Source organism: Diachasma alloeum, unplaced genomic scaffold (genome assembly GCF_001412515.2).
Source record: "Diachasma alloeum isolate Michigan unplaced genomic scaffold, Dall2.0 Dall_scaffold_00271, whole genome shotgun sequence".
Lineage (NCBI taxonomy): Eukaryota > Metazoa > Arthropoda > Insecta > Hymenoptera > Braconidae > Diachasma > Diachasma alloeum.
The window spans coordinates 1,806,812-1,825,773 of NW_021680410.1; the positions used below are offsets into that span (position 1 = coordinate 1,806,812).

Here is an 18,962-nt window from a genome sequence, read left to right on the forward strand (position 1 = left end):
CAAAACACTAACTCCTCATGGGAAGTGACAGCTAGGTATCTCAATTTTCAAAACAGTGGTATGTAGTCATCTGCCATTTTTATGTGATAAAAGTGTGATTAAAAAATTCTCCAAAATATTACAACTTTTTTCAAAGAGCCTTTTCCGTAATAAATGTCTCTGTGCAGTGTGGGAAAACATTTACGAAATCAGTCTTCCCCCTGCATGACATTGGGTGACAGGCCGCCATTTGTCACCGTAAATCAGATACATTTTTCAATTTCTTGTTATTCAACTTATTCTGAATATAAATTAAAAATGCTCTTTGAAAAAATTAAGAATTTTTTCTACTTTTTTTTGATTGTTCATTCATAATTTTTCAAAACTTCTGCGTGATGCAGGACTTAATTGACAATTTCAGACGACGAAAGATGAAAAAAAACATCGAGATAACGTTCGAAAGATGGTACAGCCGGGCCTTAATTGATAAATTAATTGAAGTATATCTTGATGATAAACTCAGTGGTGAAACTAATGTGAAATATCTTTTCCTCTTCATGTGGACGCTGCTACCGAATGTCAATGACGGACCGATAACAACGCATCTGGTGACCATTGTCATGCCCCCAACTTTTAACGCTGAACAAATAATCCCCTCCCAACCACCCTCATCTTGGTAATTTATTTTGTGAATCAAATTCTCACACTCTGCATTCATCCTCGAACGATGTCTCATTATTTTCTTTCATTCCATTCTTTTACGTGTGTTCTCCATCACCACAAACACCGATTGCGAATATTAAAAATCTTGTATAATACAAAAACACGATGGATACGGGGAGCAGGACTCGTCCGGCGAGGAGGATGAAGATCCGGACGATCTGGATAACCAGGAGGACGGCTCGTTGGGGCGTCACGGTGGACAGACCACTAGAAACGGCCTGACATCGGCAACATTATCTGTACGAGTAACTTGACGTTCATTGTTAATCGCGCACACGAAGTTATTTGGTTGCAGGATTTTTTTTTCTGTGGAAAATTCGCCGGAAATTTTTTCCCCCGGAAAGTGTTTCCCGAAAAAAGTTCACATCTCCTCAAGAAAAAAAAAAATAAGGGGAATTTCCCTGGAAAATAGTAGTCCAGGGCCTCCAATTTTCAAGTCACAGAGGTTTTTTTTTTAAATCTTAGAAAAAATGTGGGCAATAACAATTACGAATTAGTTTTCTGAAATTAATTTTTTTTGTTAATAAAAAATAGTACTATTCATGTAAAATGACTCGAAAAATTATGTTTCTGAAAGAATTGAGAGTATATTTAAATATTTTAAGGATAATTTTTCGGCCTATTTTACATGAATGGCGCAAATTTTTATATTAAACAAAAAGAAATTAGCTGTGCGAGTCAAATTTCAATAAATGTAAATGTAATGACGAACAGTGTGATGAAAAAGAAATTCAATTAGTATTTTCTGAAAAAACATCCAAGCAAAATCCCCCATGGAAAAAATTAATAAGAAAAATTAACTTAAAAGGGAAAAACTCACCGAGAAAAAATCACAGAGAAAGAATTTCTGGGAATTTTTCAACGAGGAAAAATAACTCTGGAGAAAATTCTACATTGAAGCGGAAAAATTCGCTGAGGAAAAATTGACGGGAAAAAATTTCCGGGAATTTATCAATGGGGAAAAAATTATTTCACCAAACCATTTCACACGAGTAATTTCACGTTAATCGTAGAAATCGCACAGCTATTCACCAACACTAGGCGTCAGGAAGGTTCAATAATCATGTGATGATACATGTGGGGCTTAATATTCACACTTTTACGTGACACTTGTCTGCATTCACAACTGTGAAGAGGTTTAATGACGATTCACGCATCATCTGCAAATGCCTAGTCACCATAAAAAATTGTAAATAACGACATGACACATGAAAATACCTGGGCTCATGGAGCTTCATCGCAGACACAGCTTCGAAACCCAGAGAATCTAATGATTTTATTTTATTTTTTATTCGTAGCTGCAATGCACTTGGGCACATGTCCTTATCTGTTCATGACATGAATTAATCGTTTAATGGTTATTTTCAGCATTCTACGAGGCCGTCTATTCCAGTTAAAGGTACAATTTTTGTTTCTATTTTCATATATTTTTAGTTTAATTGAGAATGCTCGAGGGGTTGTGAGTAATAAGACACTTAATGAAGCAATTCGCTGAATCGAAGTGTTCCCCAAACGAATTAGTTTTCATTCCCGTAAATTCGTTACTTCCGAATTTTTTTCATTGCCTCCGCATTTATTAATTTGTGCACATATAACCCGAACATGACCCCTATAATCCTTATTCTGACTCTGGTGACCCTTAATCTGACCCGTATGGCCGTTAATCTGGCCCTTGGGACCTTTATTCTGACCCTTGTGATCTGAATCTGACTCTGATGACTTTTATTTTGACCCTCGCGACCCTCATGGCCCTTAATCTGACCGCTGTAATCGTTACTGACTCGTATGATCCTTAATCTGACCCTTTTGACCCTTATTCAGACCCTTGTGACCCGTAATCTGACTCGTGACCCTTATACTGACCTTCATGACCCTTAATCTGACCCTTGCAACCCTTAATCTGACCCTCGCAACCCTTAATCTGATCCCTGTAATCCTTAATAACCCGTACGACCCTTAAACTGACCCTTGTGACCTTTATTTAAACCTTTATTCAGACCCTTGGAAACCCGTAATCAGACTCATGACCCTTATACTGACCTTCATGACCCTTAATCTGACCCTCGTGACTCCTATTATGACCCTGGCGGCCCTTATGACCCTTAATCTGACCCCCGTAACACTTAATTGGATCCTCGCGACATTTATGACCCTTAATCTGACCCCTGTAACCCTTAATCGGATCCTTGTGACCCTTATTCTGATCCTCACAACCCTTAATCAGACCCTTGTGACCCTTAATTTTGGACTCTTAATTTCAAGTGCCAAATTTTTATCACCAGAAGTCGATTTGGATTTTTATAATTTAGAAACAGTTCCCTCAAAAGTGAATGGATAGCCTCATCATCCCTCTTTCCATGTAATTTACGCCTTAAAAACCTCTAAGGTTGACCGAACAATAACCCAGGAATAATAAATTCCTGGAAATAATAAATTCTCAGAAATTCGTTACTTCGAAATTAAAAAATCGCTAACAGGAGTGGAGTCGTATGTGTGTCAGTAGTAATGGTAATTATCCCGTCACAAGGTGAATTGGCTGCTACAGTTCCCAAAAGTCTGCCAACTAACGTGTAATGGCCTCCGCGTGTTGTATACATACTGTGACTATCGATATTCATACGCTATACAACACCCTGTGTCTCGGCTATAGCTAACGCACAAGGGCAAGGACCCCGACGGGTTAGACAGTGTTCTGTGCACACCGGCACGAGGCACTCAGACCCTCTGCACTATTTTTTCACCCCGAATTATCCAATATCGATTGTCGAAGCGAATTTTTTTTTTAAATTTAGTACTGTGAATATTGAAATCTAATTAGCCGAAATGAAATTCATACCGTGGGCGCATTTTTTTAAAAGGAGGAATCAAATTGTTGACGAAAAAGCCGCGGTCATTGCCATTGAGGCACCATCACCCAAGTGTAAAGGTAGTTGATGCTAATTCAAGCGTAATTTAGCGTCAAGATCAGTTTTTTATGAATATCTCAGGAAGTAAGAGAGATAGCGAAATTTTTGTCAAAAACTTTTTTATAGGGGAACATTAGAACTAGAAAAAAGGTTCTTATAAAAATGTTGCTATCGTTCATAGGTTCAGAGATATTTCCAAAAAACTTATTCTGAAACAGTGAAACAGAATAATTTAATTTCACGCTTTTGGGAAATTGTTTTTTGAGAATTTCTCGAAAAATAAAAGAGATGGCGAAATTTGTGTCAAGAACCTTTCTATAGGGGAACATTAGAATTACAAAAAAAGTTCTTATAAAGATGTTGCTACCCTCCATAGATTCAAAGATATTCACAAAAAACTTATTCTGAAACAGTGGAATTTAATTTCACATTTTTGGGAAATTAGTTTTCTGAGAATATCTCGGAAACTAAGAGAGATAGTGAAATTTTCGTATCCACCATTCTTGCAGCTCTTGATCTCCTCTACAAAAAAGGTCCTCACGAAAATGTCGCCATTTCTCCTAGTTTTCGAGATATTCATGAAAAACTCACTTTAAGTAAAATCAACACGTCTCGTTTTCCCACTTCAGTTATAACAATTAGTATTGCCCATAAAATTCTATTTAGACGATAAAATTATCAATAATCACATTTTAATATCCCACAGCAGGTTCCAATCGTCAGATAGCCAGACAGACCGGAAGACCAACGAACATAATGCCACCTGTCACCTCAGTGAATGGTCACGACTCCGTGTCAGGCTTGACGAGTCGTCGTGAATTAGAGAACATTCCCCCGACACCAACGGCGCCGACATTCTCCAACGTCACCTCCTCGTCCATCAACAAAGCCAAACAGATCCAGCCTCCCCAAACACAGCAGCAATTGCAGCAGAAGCAACAACAACAGCAGCAGCAGCAGGAGCAGTTGCAGAGCAATCAGTCACAAGTGGAGAACGGCAGGGGAAGACGATCTAATGTTGTTAAGGAGGTTGAGAGACTGAAGAAAAATCGAGAGGAGAGGAGGCAACGACAGGCTGAACTCAAGGAGGAGAAGGAGGCGTTGATGAATCTAGATCCTGGCAATCCTAATTGGGAGTTTCTGGCTATGATCAGGTAAATGAATCCATAGTACATTCGACCCACAGGTTTTTTTATTTTGAGTAAAAATGATAACATTTTTTCCACTTTACATGAAATAATTCGATCTAATGATCGTTAAACAATGACGCGATCCTATAATTTTTTTCTTTTGAATAAAAATGATGACATTCTTTTTTCATTTTAAATCAACCAATGCAAGAAGAACTTCTCAGGGAACTGACGATTGTTAAACAATAACAGGATCCCAAAATTTTTTGTTTTGAATAAAATTTATAACATTCCTTTTTTCTTTTGAATAAAAATGGTAATATTTTTCTTCACTTTAAATCGAATAATGCATAAAGAACGTCTCACGGAACTCATGATCGTGAAACAATAACATCTTTCCAAGAGTTTTTTTCTTTTGAAATGAAAATGATAACATTTTTTTGCATTTCACATTAAATAATTCATTAAAAAATTCTCAGGAATCATAAAATAATTATTTAAAGAAATTGTCAGAGATCTAATGATAATTAAACAATGCCATTATCCCAAGATTTTTTGTTTTGAATAAAAATTATAACATTTTTTTGCGTTTTCCATTAAATAATTCATCAAAAAAATCTCTGCGATCAGATGATTGTGAAACAATAACATGATCCCAAGATTTTTTTGTTTTGAATTCAAATGATAACATTTTCTTTCAATTTCAAATCAACTAATGCATAAAGAATTCCTCAGTTATCCAACAATCGTTAAACAATAACACGAAGACAAGATTTTTTCTCTTTTGAATAACGATAATAACATGAAAAATTGTCTCCAAAAACTAACCACAATGAAAAATACGCAGAGAATACCAGAATAGCATAGACTTCAGGCCACTCCGTGAAACCGACGCCGTTGAGGACCACCAAATAACCGTCTGTGTTCGTAAGAGGCCACTGAATCGTAAAGAAGCAAATCGCAAAGAAGTGGACGTCATAAGTGTCCCAAGCAAGGATCAAATGGTGGTGCACGAGCCAAAGTCAAAAGTGGATCTGACAAAATACCTGGAGAACCAATTGTTCAGATTTGACTATGCATTCGATGAGACCTGCACAAACGAAATTGTCTACAAGTACACGGCGAAGCCCCTGGTGCAGACGATCTTCGAGGGCGGCATGGCGACGTGTTTTGCTTATGGCCAGACAGGAAGTGGAAAAACCCACACGATGGGAGGGGACTTTAACGGCAAAACCCAGGACTGCAAGAAGGGAATCTACGCGATGGTCGCCAAAGACGTCTTCAAGTATCTCAAATCCCCGAAGTACAGGGGACTCAACCTGGTAATATCAGCGAGCTTCTTCGAAATTTATTCCGGCAAAGTATTCGATCTTCTTGCTGATAAAGAGAAGCTCAGAGTGCTGGAGGATGGTAAGCAGCAGGTTCAGATTGTGGGATTGACTGAGAAGGTCGTGGAAACTTGTGATGAAGTACTGAAACTCATTCAGCATGGGAACAGCGCTAGGACTAGTGGGCAAACTAGTGCCAACTCGAATTCATCGAGATCACATGCAGTTTTTCAGATTGTTGTGAGGACACCGGGTACGCATAAAATTCATGGGAAATTTTCGCTCATCGATTTGGCTGGCAATGAGAGGGGCGCTGATACGTCATCTGCCAACAGACAAACTCGTAAGATCATTTATGATTTGAATATTGAGAAAAAATTAATTTTCATTTTTTTAAGGATATCCAAGTACTTTGGCTATTTTTATTCCAGTAAAATGATTTTCTACTGTTGTAGTCGAATATCAGAGCATTCATTTGAGCCTCATTTGACCCCAAGTTTCCGGACATTTCACAATGATTTTGTTATTTAAATATTGCGGGTCTGAATTAGAATTTCGATATTGAACCGTTTGAAATCATTTTAAAAATCTTAAAAAAACGGAAAGTTTACTTTTGGAGAAAGATTGATGAAATAATTTAAAAATTACAATTTTTAATAATTGCGAGCATTTTCTGTAAATAAAAATTATTTGCTGGGAATCGTAACAAATGTATTCATATTCAGAATTTTACCAGAAATCGATCTGATGCCTAAAAGAATAATGTCTCCGAATGTTTAAACAATTTAAATTATTGATTAATTGAGGTCTTAATTTAATGAATTTTTTGTCTGCGATTGAAATACCACATAATTAAAAGGAAAAACGAAAAGAAATAATACTTTTTAATTCTACTAAAAATAAATAATTCACATGAGACGTAAATCAAAATTGAAATTCAACACAGCAATAATATTTGGAACAAGTAGAAATCAAAATTCTAATAATTTAATTATGAAGCTACAGAATTTTCATATGTGACAGTGAAAAGAAAATTTAATGTAAATTCCCTCAACTGTAAAAAAATTCCCACGACATTTCTCCCCTCAACTACGTGTTTTTAATAATCAACAACGTATTTTGGTGATAATAGGAATGGAGGGCGCAGAGATCAACAAATCTCTCCTCGCCCTGAAGGAATGTATCCGAGCATTGGGACGTAAAGGCACCCACTTACCTTTCCGAGCTAGTAAGCTCACACAAGTACTGAGGGACAGTTTCATCGGTGAAAAATCAAGGACTTGCATGATTGCCATGATCAGTCCGGGAATGAGCTCCTGCGAGCATTCACTCAACACCTTGAGATACGCTGATCGTGTCAAGGAGCTCGCAGCCACAGATCCAACTGAAATGAAGGCCTCACCCACTGATGATGATCGACTATTCAAGATTGACGAGCAGGCGAATGACAGTGTGCTTTCTGATAGCGATCTCGCGCAGCTCAGGTCATTAAATGTGAGTCCATTTTCATAATTCACAGTAAAATAATATTAACAATTGAATAAAATGGGCATTAAATGGAGTCCATCAACAGTTTCTCGAAATTTTTCTGCAACACCATCTCAGAATATTAAATTTTACCTCAGTTTATGCAATTAACATTTTTTTTAAGTCAGTTCAATTGATCATTGAGCATTTATTGCCCATTATGGAGAATTTATTTTTATATTCATGGATGTATTTGATGATTTAGCTCATGGGATGCATCTGAAATGACACGCAATGATATTCAGAATGCAAATGAATAATGTAAAGAGTAAATAATATGTGCAGATAATAATAAAATTTTTTAGAATATAAATTAAATTCAATTTAATCAAATTAATTGTTTATTGATTAAATCAAGACTTACTTTCACTCGCACATGCTCAGGTCATTGAATATAAGACAATTTCGATAATTTACAGTAAAACAAGAATATCAACAATTAAAAGAATTGTAATCAACATGAAATTGAGTCCATCAACAGTTTCTTTAAATTAATAGAAGAAAATAATTTTTTATTGACATTCCAAAAGGATTTTTTTAAAGTCATTTCAATTGGTCATTGAGCATTTATTGGCCATTATGGCCAATTTATTTTTATATTCATGGATATATTTGATGATTTAGCAATGAGGTACATCTGGAATGAATCAGGTCGAGGGTAAATAATATGTACAAATAATAATGAATTTGCTTATTATTTGAGTATAAATCAAATCAAATTCGATCAAATTCGTCATCATTGATTAAATCGGATCTCACTTCCACTCACGCATGCTCAAGTCATTGAATATAAAACCATTTCGATAATGTAGAATAAAAAATATCAACAATTATATAGAAGGTAATGAACCTGAGATGGAGTCCGTCAACATTTTCTTTGAATTAATAAAAGAAAATAATTTTTTATTGTCATTCCAGGAGGGTGAACTCTCCCAAGATCTCTACACGTTCCACGAGGCAGTATCAGCCCTGCAACTGATGGAGGAGGAAGTCCTAGATACGCACAAACTCGTCATGGACAATACCACAAGATTCCTGAACGACGCTCACGGAGTGTTCAGTGCAACCCACGAAGTCGATTACGATCAAGAAGGTAAGAATTCTCACAATTCCACAAATCTGCACGTTCCTTCAGTATTCACCTCGAGTTGTGATGTACAAGTGCACTAGAACTAGAACTAGAATTGTACAGAAAGCTTGTTTGCTTTTAACATTTTTTATCCTCCAAACCAATCAGAATGAGTAATAACCCACAAAAAAATTTTTTTTCAAAAATGTTTTCCACCGTTCGTTACCGAATGAGTCAATACCAATTGACCAAATTAGTGCTTGTAAATCCATGAGAAAGCTCCTCCCCTTAAGCTCGGATAAATAATATCGAATTGTCGAGAGAGAAAGTGAGAGAAAGAGAAAACGATCAAGAGAAACAACTGAATTATCACGACAATCACATTGTGACTCGCGTTCTCATGACAGATGCGAGCTCTAACCCCCCGAGAAATACGTTCTTGGAATTGATTGGCAATTGGGGAGGCGGTGGCGAGTCACCAGATGCGTCCCTCACCAACGATTGCGACGAGGATCTCAGCAGAAAGTGCGTTATAACCCCATTATCCATCACAAGATCACCCTGGAAATTTGAGAGCCCAGAGAGCTCCAGCTCTAGTGAAATATCCGTCAAGGAAATGACGAGGTCGACCCCGAGGTCGAAGAAAAAGCGAGTGAACTGTGTGTCAGTGCCAGCCAGGAAGGCGGAGAGAACAGCTGCACGCCCAGCCCTGAAGAAGAGCTCGTCGACCCCGAGAAGACGTTGGTCACTCACCACCAAGAAAAAGATCTCGAAATACAGCTGGACTGGGCAGTTTGATCGGGCGAAACGCTCGATATTCTCCAGGAATATTTCATCGGTCGAGAGGAAAACGCAATTTTGCTCAGTGACGAGGACACCGAGCCCTGTGGACCCTGGATTCTTCTATGGGCGAGATCCAGAGACTGAGGCTAGAGTCTTTCATTTAAATGCGACGAGGACGATTCATCGTCATTCCAACTGTGAATCTGGGGATTCTCTGAATGATGACCTGAAGATTGGAGACGATTGGTGGGAGAATGGGAATGACAGTCGTAATTTCTGTGAGAATGAGGACGACGCTGGGGCTGCTGAGGACTTTGTGAATCTGAGTGATTATGGAAAAGTCAATGCCCTCAGACAGAGATTCGGAAAGATTGGGAGTAATATTGGGTGGATGAGTGGGGAAAATTCCGATATTTTTACGACGAATGATTTGTTTGTTAATGATAATGATGATGATGATGGTGATGATGATGATGAGTTGAATCCACTGAATGTCCCTCGGTATCAGCACGGGGGTAACGATAATAACGAGAAGCCCTCGTTTTGTCGAAGAGCTAGGGATTTTTTTGTGGCATTTTTAGTTAATGTTATGATGTTTGCATTTCTACCAGTGATCTATATCACCATTTTTATTTATATGCATGGTGATGATGAGTAGATACTTGGAATATTGAATTTTATGGGAATTTTTACACTTGGCGTTCTTTTAAAAGTCAGTTTAATTGAGGATTGAGCATTTATTAGGGATTATGGAGGATTTATTTTTAGATTCGGGGATTTATTTGATGATTTAGCTCATGGGGGGCATCTGGAGTGACACACAGTGATATTTAGAATGCAAATGAATCATGTAGAGAGTAAATTTCAAGTATTGATCAATTGTGTTGACACATGGCACGAGTATAATATGTATAATTAGTTATCAATTAATTTTTTTCAGAATTCAAATCAATTTAAATTCAATCAAATTTATTGTTATTGATTAAATCGAGAGTCACTTTCACTTGTGTACTGTTACCCTTAAGATAATTAATGCTTAAGCATTAGTGTAAATGCATATGTTAATTATTCTTTCGATTGAATAATTTAAGGAGAAAATATAATTATCAAAAATGAAAAGTGAAAAGAACAAAGTTCGAGTCACGCTACTGTTGACGATTAAATTCCTCAGGATATTAAATTTTATGTAAATTAGCATTCTTTTACACATCAGTTCAATTGAGTTTGAGCATTTATTAGGGAATATAGAGGATTTAATTTTAAATTCATGAATTTATTTGATGATTTAGCTCATGGGGGGCATCTGGAATGACACAGTGATATTCAGAATGCAAATGAATCATGTAGAGAGTAAATTTCAGCTGTTGATCACATGTGTTGACGCATGGCACGAGTATAATATGTATAATTAGTAATCAATTAATTTTCTTCAGAATCCAAATCAATTTAAATTCAATCAAATTTATTGTTATTGATTAAATCGAGAGTCACTTTCACTTGTGTACTGTTACCCTTAAGATAATTAATGCTTAAGCATTAGTATAAACGCATATTTTCCATTGAATTGTACCCGGTTTCGTCCAGAATTAATTATTCTTTTGATAGAATAATTCAATACGATATAATGATGGAAAACATAAAGTGAGACCAACAACGTTTGAGTCGCCGTACTGATGACGATTAAATTCCTCGGAATACTAAATTTTACGTAATTTTTTACATTTAGCGTTCTTTTACACATCAGTTCAATTTAGTTTGAGCATTTATTAGGGAATATAGAGGATTTAATTTTAAATTCATGAATTTATTTGATGATTTAGCTCATGGGGGGCATCTGGAATGACACAGTGATATTCAGAATGCAAATGAATCATGTAGAGAGTAAATTTCAGCTGTTGATCACATGTGTTGACGCATGGCACGAGTATAATATGTATAATTAGTAATCAATTAATTTTCTTCAGAATCCAAATCAATTTAAATTCAAGCAAATTTATTGTTATTGATTAAATCGAGAGTCACTTTCACTTGTGTACTTTACCCTTAAGATAATTAATGCTTAAGCATTAGTATAAACGCATATTTTCCATTGAATTGTACCCGGTTTCGTCCAGAATTAATTATTCTTTTGATAGAATAATTCAATACGATATAATGATGGAAAACATAAAGTGAGACCAACAACGTTTGAGTCGCCGTACTGATGACGATTAAATTCCTCGGAATACTAAATTTTACGTAATTTTTTACATTTAGCGTTCTTTTACACATCAGTTCAATTTAGTTTGAGCATTTATTAGGGAATATAGAGGATTTAATTTTAAATTCATGAATTTATTTGATGATTTAGCTCATGGGGGGCATCTGGAATGACACAGTGATATTCAGAATGCAAATGAATCATGTAGAGAGTAAATTTCAGCTGTTGATCACATGTGTTGACGCATGGCACGAGTATAATATGTATAATTAGTAATCAATTAATTTTCTTCAGAATCCAAATCAATTTAAATTCAAGCAAATTTATTGTTATTGATTAAGTCTAGACTCACTTTCACCCACACACTGTTACCCTCAAGATAATTAATGCTTAAGCATTAATGTGAATGCATATATTCCATTAAATTGTACCCAATTTCATCCAGACTTGATTATTCTTTTGATAGAATAACTTAATGAAACATAATTACAAAAAATGGAAAGTGTAACGCCAGAAAACCTTGCAGATTTGAGACGGAAAAGAACAAAGTTTGAGTCGCCCTACCTGACGAGGAGGTTCTCCTTGACTAGACGTCTTATTGAGAGAATACAGTTTTCAGACGGTACGATATTAAATAACGATCAGAAGCTGTTCACTCATTAGTGAGGGAGATTTTAAAAAAAATCATGTAATCGCTTCTACATTCATTTAATTATTCAATTTATTAAGTACTAATCACAAATTGGGCAAATTGTTTCACATTGATTACAGCATTCATCATATCACATTGTGGGATTCCCTCCAGGAATAATATTTATTGGCAATGAATGAGAGAATTGCTTTCGGTTCTATTCATGGATAAATCGTAGCTCACTTCATTACCTTTTTTCTTTTTCGTGTCTCATGGAGTACAAGGTCCTGGTGGAATCGAAGACAATCGTCTTCGCAGGTCGATTACATTGGAATGACATGAAATATTAAAGAGTAAATACAAACCTTGAGCTTCCGTAAAATGTATCATAATGAATTTACTATTAATAAATGTTATTTTTCGTTGAATTCGCAGTTCTAACAGTTGTCTTGTAAATTCGTTCTACTAATAGGGATTTATTTGATCTAATATACACTCGCAACGAATGCCAAGACTAATATTTATGGATATGAGATTATTTTAACCCACAACTGGGTGTTTTTGATCGTAAAGTGATCGTCAAATTCGCTTTTCATTACCCCTCATAACGTTTTCATCGCCAAAGGGATTGACATCACAATTTAATGATAATTAATCCTCACATTTGCTTTGAAAGAAAGTTAAACTGTCGTATTAACGGGTCTCAGCTTTCCGGGATTCAAATATTCTGTGTTTCAGCGTACGCGAAAAAATGGGAAGAATTGTTGCTGCAGCAGCGTGACACTCTCAACGCAGCGTTGGATCAAGTCAGTCAATTTCGTAGTCAACTGCTCCAAGAGGAGCAGATCAGCCAGAAGATGACACGCACCCGCAACTCCCGATACAATTAAACTCCGCTTGGTTGAATTAACACAAACGAGAAAAAAATGGGAAATAGATGAAGAGAAAATTAATCGATTTTACCACTGTCATGTGAATTTTTCCTGCTTGCATATCGAGGGGGGATTTTCCTAAATCATCATTTTTAACGAACGTGAGAAAATTTATTGTGGTACATAGAGAACGAGTTTAACTGAATAAATCATCCATTTCGATCATTACGATCGAGAATTATCGATCGGACATGACCAATTTATTGGATTCAATCTCCAGTGCTCTAAAAATTATTTTCATTTCTCAATGATTTTTTTCTCTTTATGATAAATATCCATGACAACAAAAGTATTGAGAATCTTAATGAACATTCAGGTAATTGCCAATATTTTCGATCTTTGCCTGATAACCCAGAATTTTTCAAAAATACTCTTTTAATGATAAGTCCCTGCGTTCGGTGAATACGTTGATTAGCTGAATTCATTAATTTAGCGATGTAAAATGCTTAAATCATTTGTGAGAATTTTACTAACCGGATTTACAAGTGTCTCCGGTATATTTTCAATGTTAAATCGAGGAAATTTAAAAATGGCCTGACCAAGTGTAGCGAGCTCTTTCATTCTGATGGCATCACGTCAAATCATCAATTCTTTATTCTGTATTCAGAGGGAGATTTTTAAATGTCCATTGAGCACTGGCTGTAATTTATTTGAAGAGTGAAATTCAAAGGGGAGAGGAGAACATTTGTATTAATGAAAGCTTGGAGATGTACGATTATGTTTAGATAAGACGCAGGACGTTTGATGAGTATGGAGAGCGTTGATTAAAATATGTGAGAGGAAATTCAAAAAATTCAAGTTATTATCATGCAACAGGTGGGAAAATTGGAAGAACATTGAATGGTCGAAGTGTCATTGAACAGTGATAGAATGCGTGGGATCAATGATTGTGAGTTTGTTCGATGCCCAGTGGTATTTCTCATGAAAAATAGATAGAAATAAAAGAAATGAATAGTCGTGTCAGGATAATTCATGAAATTTTTAATCCCTGAGGGACCCGACGTGGCGATTATTTATTATAAATTCTTAATTATTATTTTGCTTTTTCCATTAACTCATCACCCATCAATCGCATTGTTTATCAAACTTTTGTTTTTTTTTCTACGATTATCGATTCGCCCTGGCGGATCCCCCAGTGAATAAAGCATAATAGCTTCTCAAGTCCTATAACGTAATAATAAAAATTTAAAAACCAAATAACGACTGAATCCAGAATGATAACAGTTTAGATGGTAAGATGATTGAATTTAAATTTTACTGTGGAGTGAATATGAATCGTCTCGAGTATTTTTTTTAAATATTTTATTCTGTTTAGTCAGTAATACTTTTTATTAAATTCACGTAAAATTGTCATTTGATTTCATTTACTATTTTTTTCGTAATCCAAGCATGTAACTGAGAAAATATGAAGCTTTCGAAGAATGTCCACTCTTTTGGTAATGTATTTATTCTTAGATTCCTCAATATTCGCATTCGAGGTGTGGACGATTGATATTAGTGGCCTTTGAGAGATGATGAAAAATGTTAAACGAGGATTGGACATCGATTACTCGCTTTAAGTTGTGGCATGCCCAGTGTACAGAGACCATATCACGAAAATTCTATTGGAGATGATGAAAATCTACTTGAATAAATTGTCATTACTAAAACAAAATTTTATTGTTGTACTATTCCAAGGTAAATGATGATCTTCAACAGCAGATTGTATTTCCTCAAAAGTATGAATAATTTATTAACGAGAAAGGAATAAATAACTCGACCAGCAAGTAAATGCATTCCACATCGAGCTCTCGACGTTATCAATAGATTAATGTAAATATTCTGCAAAATTTCCGAAGAAAAATAATTACAAAATATAGAGGAAAATGTCAATTTCCAGGTTAACGTGAACGAATTAAATTAATTGTATATACAAATTGGCTAATTTTATCTGAGAACTTGTCTGCGTCGATTATCAATGTTCCTGAGGGAAAGCTCTACTATCACATATTATCGGATTAATTCTCGGGTTATGAGAAATGCGAGTGAATGAGACCTAGAGAGTTCTACGTTCTTAATCGTTAATAAAGTCGCCACTGCCCTCAGGATCGAGTACAATCGTCCTGTGGCGATTCCTCATGAGGGACTCCTGGCTGAGAGCGGGTACTTCTTTGGAGAATTCAGTTGTTGCCCACAGGAATAGGTCTAGTGTCTGCTCAGTACATTCGGCGATGAATCGAACGAATGGCCTCACGTCTCCAGTATTCGCTATCTGGAGGTACTCGTAGTACTTGTGGCGATGCTGCTTGTGGATTATCACAGGTGGGTATCCAGCTTGCATTAAAATAGTGTTCATAAGCAGTCTCGATGTTCTTCCGTTGCCGTCTGAGAAGGGGTGGATGTGCACTAGTTTGTAGTGAGCCAATGCAGCATATCTAATTGAACAAAAGACGATTATTTATATTTACTAGAGAAGTAAATTCGCGTAATTAATTTAGTGGTTCGTTGTATTTTTTATTCTTTCATTTATTTTTGAAAATAGTAAAAGTAAAAATAAACAATCAAAGGGACATAATTTGATATCACGTTTCATTTCCCTGTATGTACGCTTTTTGGGATGTTTATATTCGGGTTGGGCCTAGAGGAGCACTACAGTTTAATAAATTAAACAATTTCCCTCAACTTTACGTGTTTTATTGAATTTATCCAGGTCTATACCCATCAGTTCAATGCTAAACACTTTGTGAATAAATAGAATAGAATTTTGATATATTCCATATGATTACGGTGGCGCGAGAGACCCTCAAAAAAACTTGGTCCAAAAAACCTGGTTAAATGAACTGTATGAACGCTCTTAGTGTTATTAATGCTCTATTTTTGTTTTTTATTCAATAAAACAATTGAATAAAGCGAAGTTCAAGTTGTTCACGTTTTTATCTTCAAGTTCTTTCAATTACCAATTTCTTTTAATGAAGTTTTTTAAACGTGGGCCCTGATGGGCTGCACTTCACGTGAAAAATAATTGATGAAGTAACACATACCTCACCGGATGCATTCGTATAGCTCTCTCACTATTCAACCAAGACGCAAATTCCTGCATGAGGTAATGAATATCCCCCGGGCCTGGAGGAATATGTCCACCAACATAGACTTGTGTTCTCCGAAAATGACCACCCTGGATTGGATCCACGTGCCCCAGCACTCTAAGATGAATCTCCATTATATCCTTCAGAGATATCGATCCAATCCTACAAAAAACGTTAAATAAAAAATAAGGTGATCAATTTATTGAATTCAATAAATTCAGTAGCGAAGTGGGAAAACGGTTTAAGTCTACTTATCTCCCAGTCGAGTTTTTAAGGAGTATTTCCGAATCTAAGTGAGATAGCGAAATTATCGTCATTACATTTGTTGTAGCTCTCAATCGGCTCTACAAAAAGTTCATTATAAAAATTTTCCTATCTCCCTTAGATTCCGAGATATTCATTGAAAACTGACCAATAATCAAAATTGACTCAAGGCTCGGTCGGATTATCTTTCGAACGTGATCTTCGTTCTTTTTTTATTTTGATGCTCTGAAATGATCTCCAATTGATATTCAGTTTCACGCAGCCGTGGAGTCTCCAAAAATTATGATTGTAGAATCAAAAAAACCTTGAAAAAAGCTGAACATTTTCAAAGAGCGTTTTAAATATTATCAGAGTATGCATAACTCCATATCGACAAAGTGGTCCCTTTTCATGCGGACGTCCACATTTTACATTGTGAAGATGGAAAAACAATCTAGAAAACGTTCAAAAGATAATCCACCCGGGCCTTAAACTCCTTTTTAAGCCTCAAATCAAATGACCCTCATCAAAATCGTTTTACCACTTTGCTACTGAATTGTGTTCTCCACATTTCCCATGATCCTTCTTCCGTAAATTATTTAGTCCCCCTATTTGCATACCTGTTGACCAAAGTGGCGTTAATATACTTCATAGCAGCATCCAGCCCAAGAATCTCATTGTGTTCATCGATGCTCTTCCCAGCAACTGCAGTTCTCGTCTCCACAATAGCCCTGGTCTGCGCTAGATTCATGGTGTTCCCCTCAATCCCAACAGTGTGATAAATATGCTGGAAATACGCCTCTTTCTTAGCCCTTATCAGAGCAGCATTTTGATCGGGAATAGCGGAGAGTGCATCCCTCTTCTCGTCGATCCTCCTGAGCATGCGTTTGTCCAACTCCTCGACTACTCTGGCTGTCCTCTCCCTGTTCATCATCGCACTTTCGTGATTGGGCTCGTACGTGAGGGCACGCACGTAGAATTCGTTGGCCCTGATGACGTCGTTCTGAGTGTGCTCCAGGAATTCCCCGTAGTGATTTAGAACGTCTGGATGCTGGGGGGCCAGTGCCACTGCGTGTTGGAATAATTTTATGGCTTTCTTTTTCTTTCCCGAGAGCTTCATCTCCAGGGCTAATTGGAGGGATGTTATCGCTTCTGATATGCATGCTGTGTCCTCAACTACCTCGAAGGGCTGGAGCCCAGCTGGCTCCAGGGGCAGACCGATCGTACTGTCTTCGTTGATGTTGAGGAAGCTCTGGGAGGGCAGGGGGGCGAATGCCCTTCTTGGCTCTTCAGCTTGATCGGGAATATATATTAATGAGCGTATGATAACTAACGTCAACGCTATAATTGAGGTAATAATGGTTGATTGAGACTAATTTGAGTGACTAATGGGTGGAAAGTAGCCGAAATCGACTGGAGATTTGGATCAGCCAGAAGATGACACGCACCCGCAACTCCCGATACAATTAAACTCCGCTTGGTTGAATTAACACAAACGAAAAAAATGGGAAATGGATGAAGAGAATATTAGGGGAGGGTAGGGTAAAACGGACACTTTAAACTTTACTATTATTATTCATAACTCAGAAACAAATTGACCAATTAAGCTCAGTTTAGGCTCGTCACAAAGGAAAAGAATTGTTCTTTGTATTGAGAAAAAAAAATATTAAATTTTATCAACATTTCAACCCCTTATTAATATTTTAGAAAAAGTCAAAAGTGTCCGTTTTACCCCAGCCTCTCCTAATTGATTTTACACATATTTACTCACAAAATTAACACAAAAAGTTGACACTTAAATTTGACTGACTACAAAGTTTCCATTCGTAAACAAAAGAATGAAAAATAGGAAGAATTACTTTCCCCCCTGACAATTACCTGGAAAATCATCCTTGTTGTACTGTAAATACGCAGATAGTGCAGTGGCAATGACAGCTACAACGACCCCCGACACGAAGACCCCAAGAACACCAAATTTCGATAGCGCTGGAGCAGTCTGTGGAGCGTCCTCATTCTTCATATACGTTCTCTTATATAATGTGTAGCACTCGGAAGCACTGCTTGGTGACATTTTAACCAAACACGTCTCTCGGAACTGTTGTCGTGAGTGGTTACTCTTTGCATTATTGTGATCAGTTTAGAACACGAGATTTCTCGATGATGGAACGTTTGTGGCAATCCACAACCTCACATTTGGCCCCGTTGGATGGTCAGCTGTCAAGTGATGCATGGGGTGTCACGTGTGCATTACCCATTGGTCACCCACGCAAGGGACAACAGCGCAGAACGATAAAATCGTTAACTACTTCAAATTTTCCAGTTTGAAAAGGATTTTTCAAAAATAAATGATGAATAAATGTAAAAAATGATGAAAAGTTTATGGAAAAAATAAATAAATGAATAATAAATTTGACCGATTTTCGGCAACATTAACCAAAATTAATTA

The 18,962-nt window shown here is 36.5% G+C and overlaps 2 protein-coding genes across 8 annotated transcripts in view; one reads left to right on the plus strand and one right to left on the minus strand.

Annotated features, from left to right (window-relative positions):
* The window catches only part of LOC107037886 (kinesin-like protein KIF2A), a 56,613-nt gene extending 38,598 nt beyond the window's left edge, over window positions 1-18,015 (plus strand). The window contains exons 4-12 of one of the 7 annotated variants that reach the window (XM_015256687.1): window positions 825-941; window positions 2,071-2,101; window positions 4,315-4,762; window positions 5,586-6,409; window positions 7,199-7,560; window positions 8,512-8,686; window positions 12,172-12,267; window positions 13,015-13,176; window positions 17,997-18,015. In XM_015256687.1, the coding sequence (XP_015112173.1) occupies window positions 825-941; window positions 2,071-2,101; window positions 4,315-4,762; window positions 5,586-6,409; window positions 7,199-7,560; window positions 8,512-8,686; window positions 12,172-12,267; window positions 13,015-13,166 (2,205 nt within the window). In that variant the 3' untranslated portion in view covers window positions 13,167-13,176; window positions 17,997-18,015. Of the gene's footprint in view, window positions 1-824; window positions 942-2,070; window positions 2,102-4,314; window positions 4,763-5,585; window positions 6,410-7,198; window positions 7,561-8,511; window positions 8,687-12,171; window positions 12,268-12,416; window positions 12,705-13,014; window positions 14,863-17,996 lie in introns of those variants that run through there. The other 6 variants (XM_015256693.2, XM_015256690.1, XM_015256688.2 and 3 more) reach the window with 6 other exon arrangements.
* On the minus strand, window positions 14,843-18,743 carry LOC107037889 (protein adenylyltransferase Fic). The gene is made up of 4 exons (XM_015256696.1): window positions 18,395-18,743; window positions 17,137-17,809; window positions 16,229-16,435; window positions 14,843-15,622 (listed from the first exon to the last, which is right to left on the minus strand). The coding sequence occupies exons 1-4, from the start codon at window positions 18,585-18,587 to the stop codon at window positions 15,262-15,264; spliced, it is 1,434 nt and encodes a 477-aa protein (XP_015112182.1). The 5' UTR covers window positions 18,588-18,743; the 3' UTR covers window positions 14,843-15,261.
* Between the last annotated feature and the right edge of the window lie 219 nt (window positions 18,744-18,962).

Coding starts and splice junctions, on each gene's coding strand:
- LOC107037889 (XM_015256696.1), bottom strand. CDS start 18,587: ATGTCACCAAGCAGTGCTTCCGAGTGCTACACATTATATAAGAGAACG. Junction 17,810..18,394: donor CAACAAGGATGATTTTCCAG/GTAATTGTCAGG, acceptor TTCCCGATCAAG/CTGAAGAGCCAAGAAGGGCA. Junction 16,436..17,136: donor AACGCCACTTTGGTCAACAG/GTATGCAAATAG, acceptor CGTTTTTTGTAG/GATTGGATCGATATCTCTGA.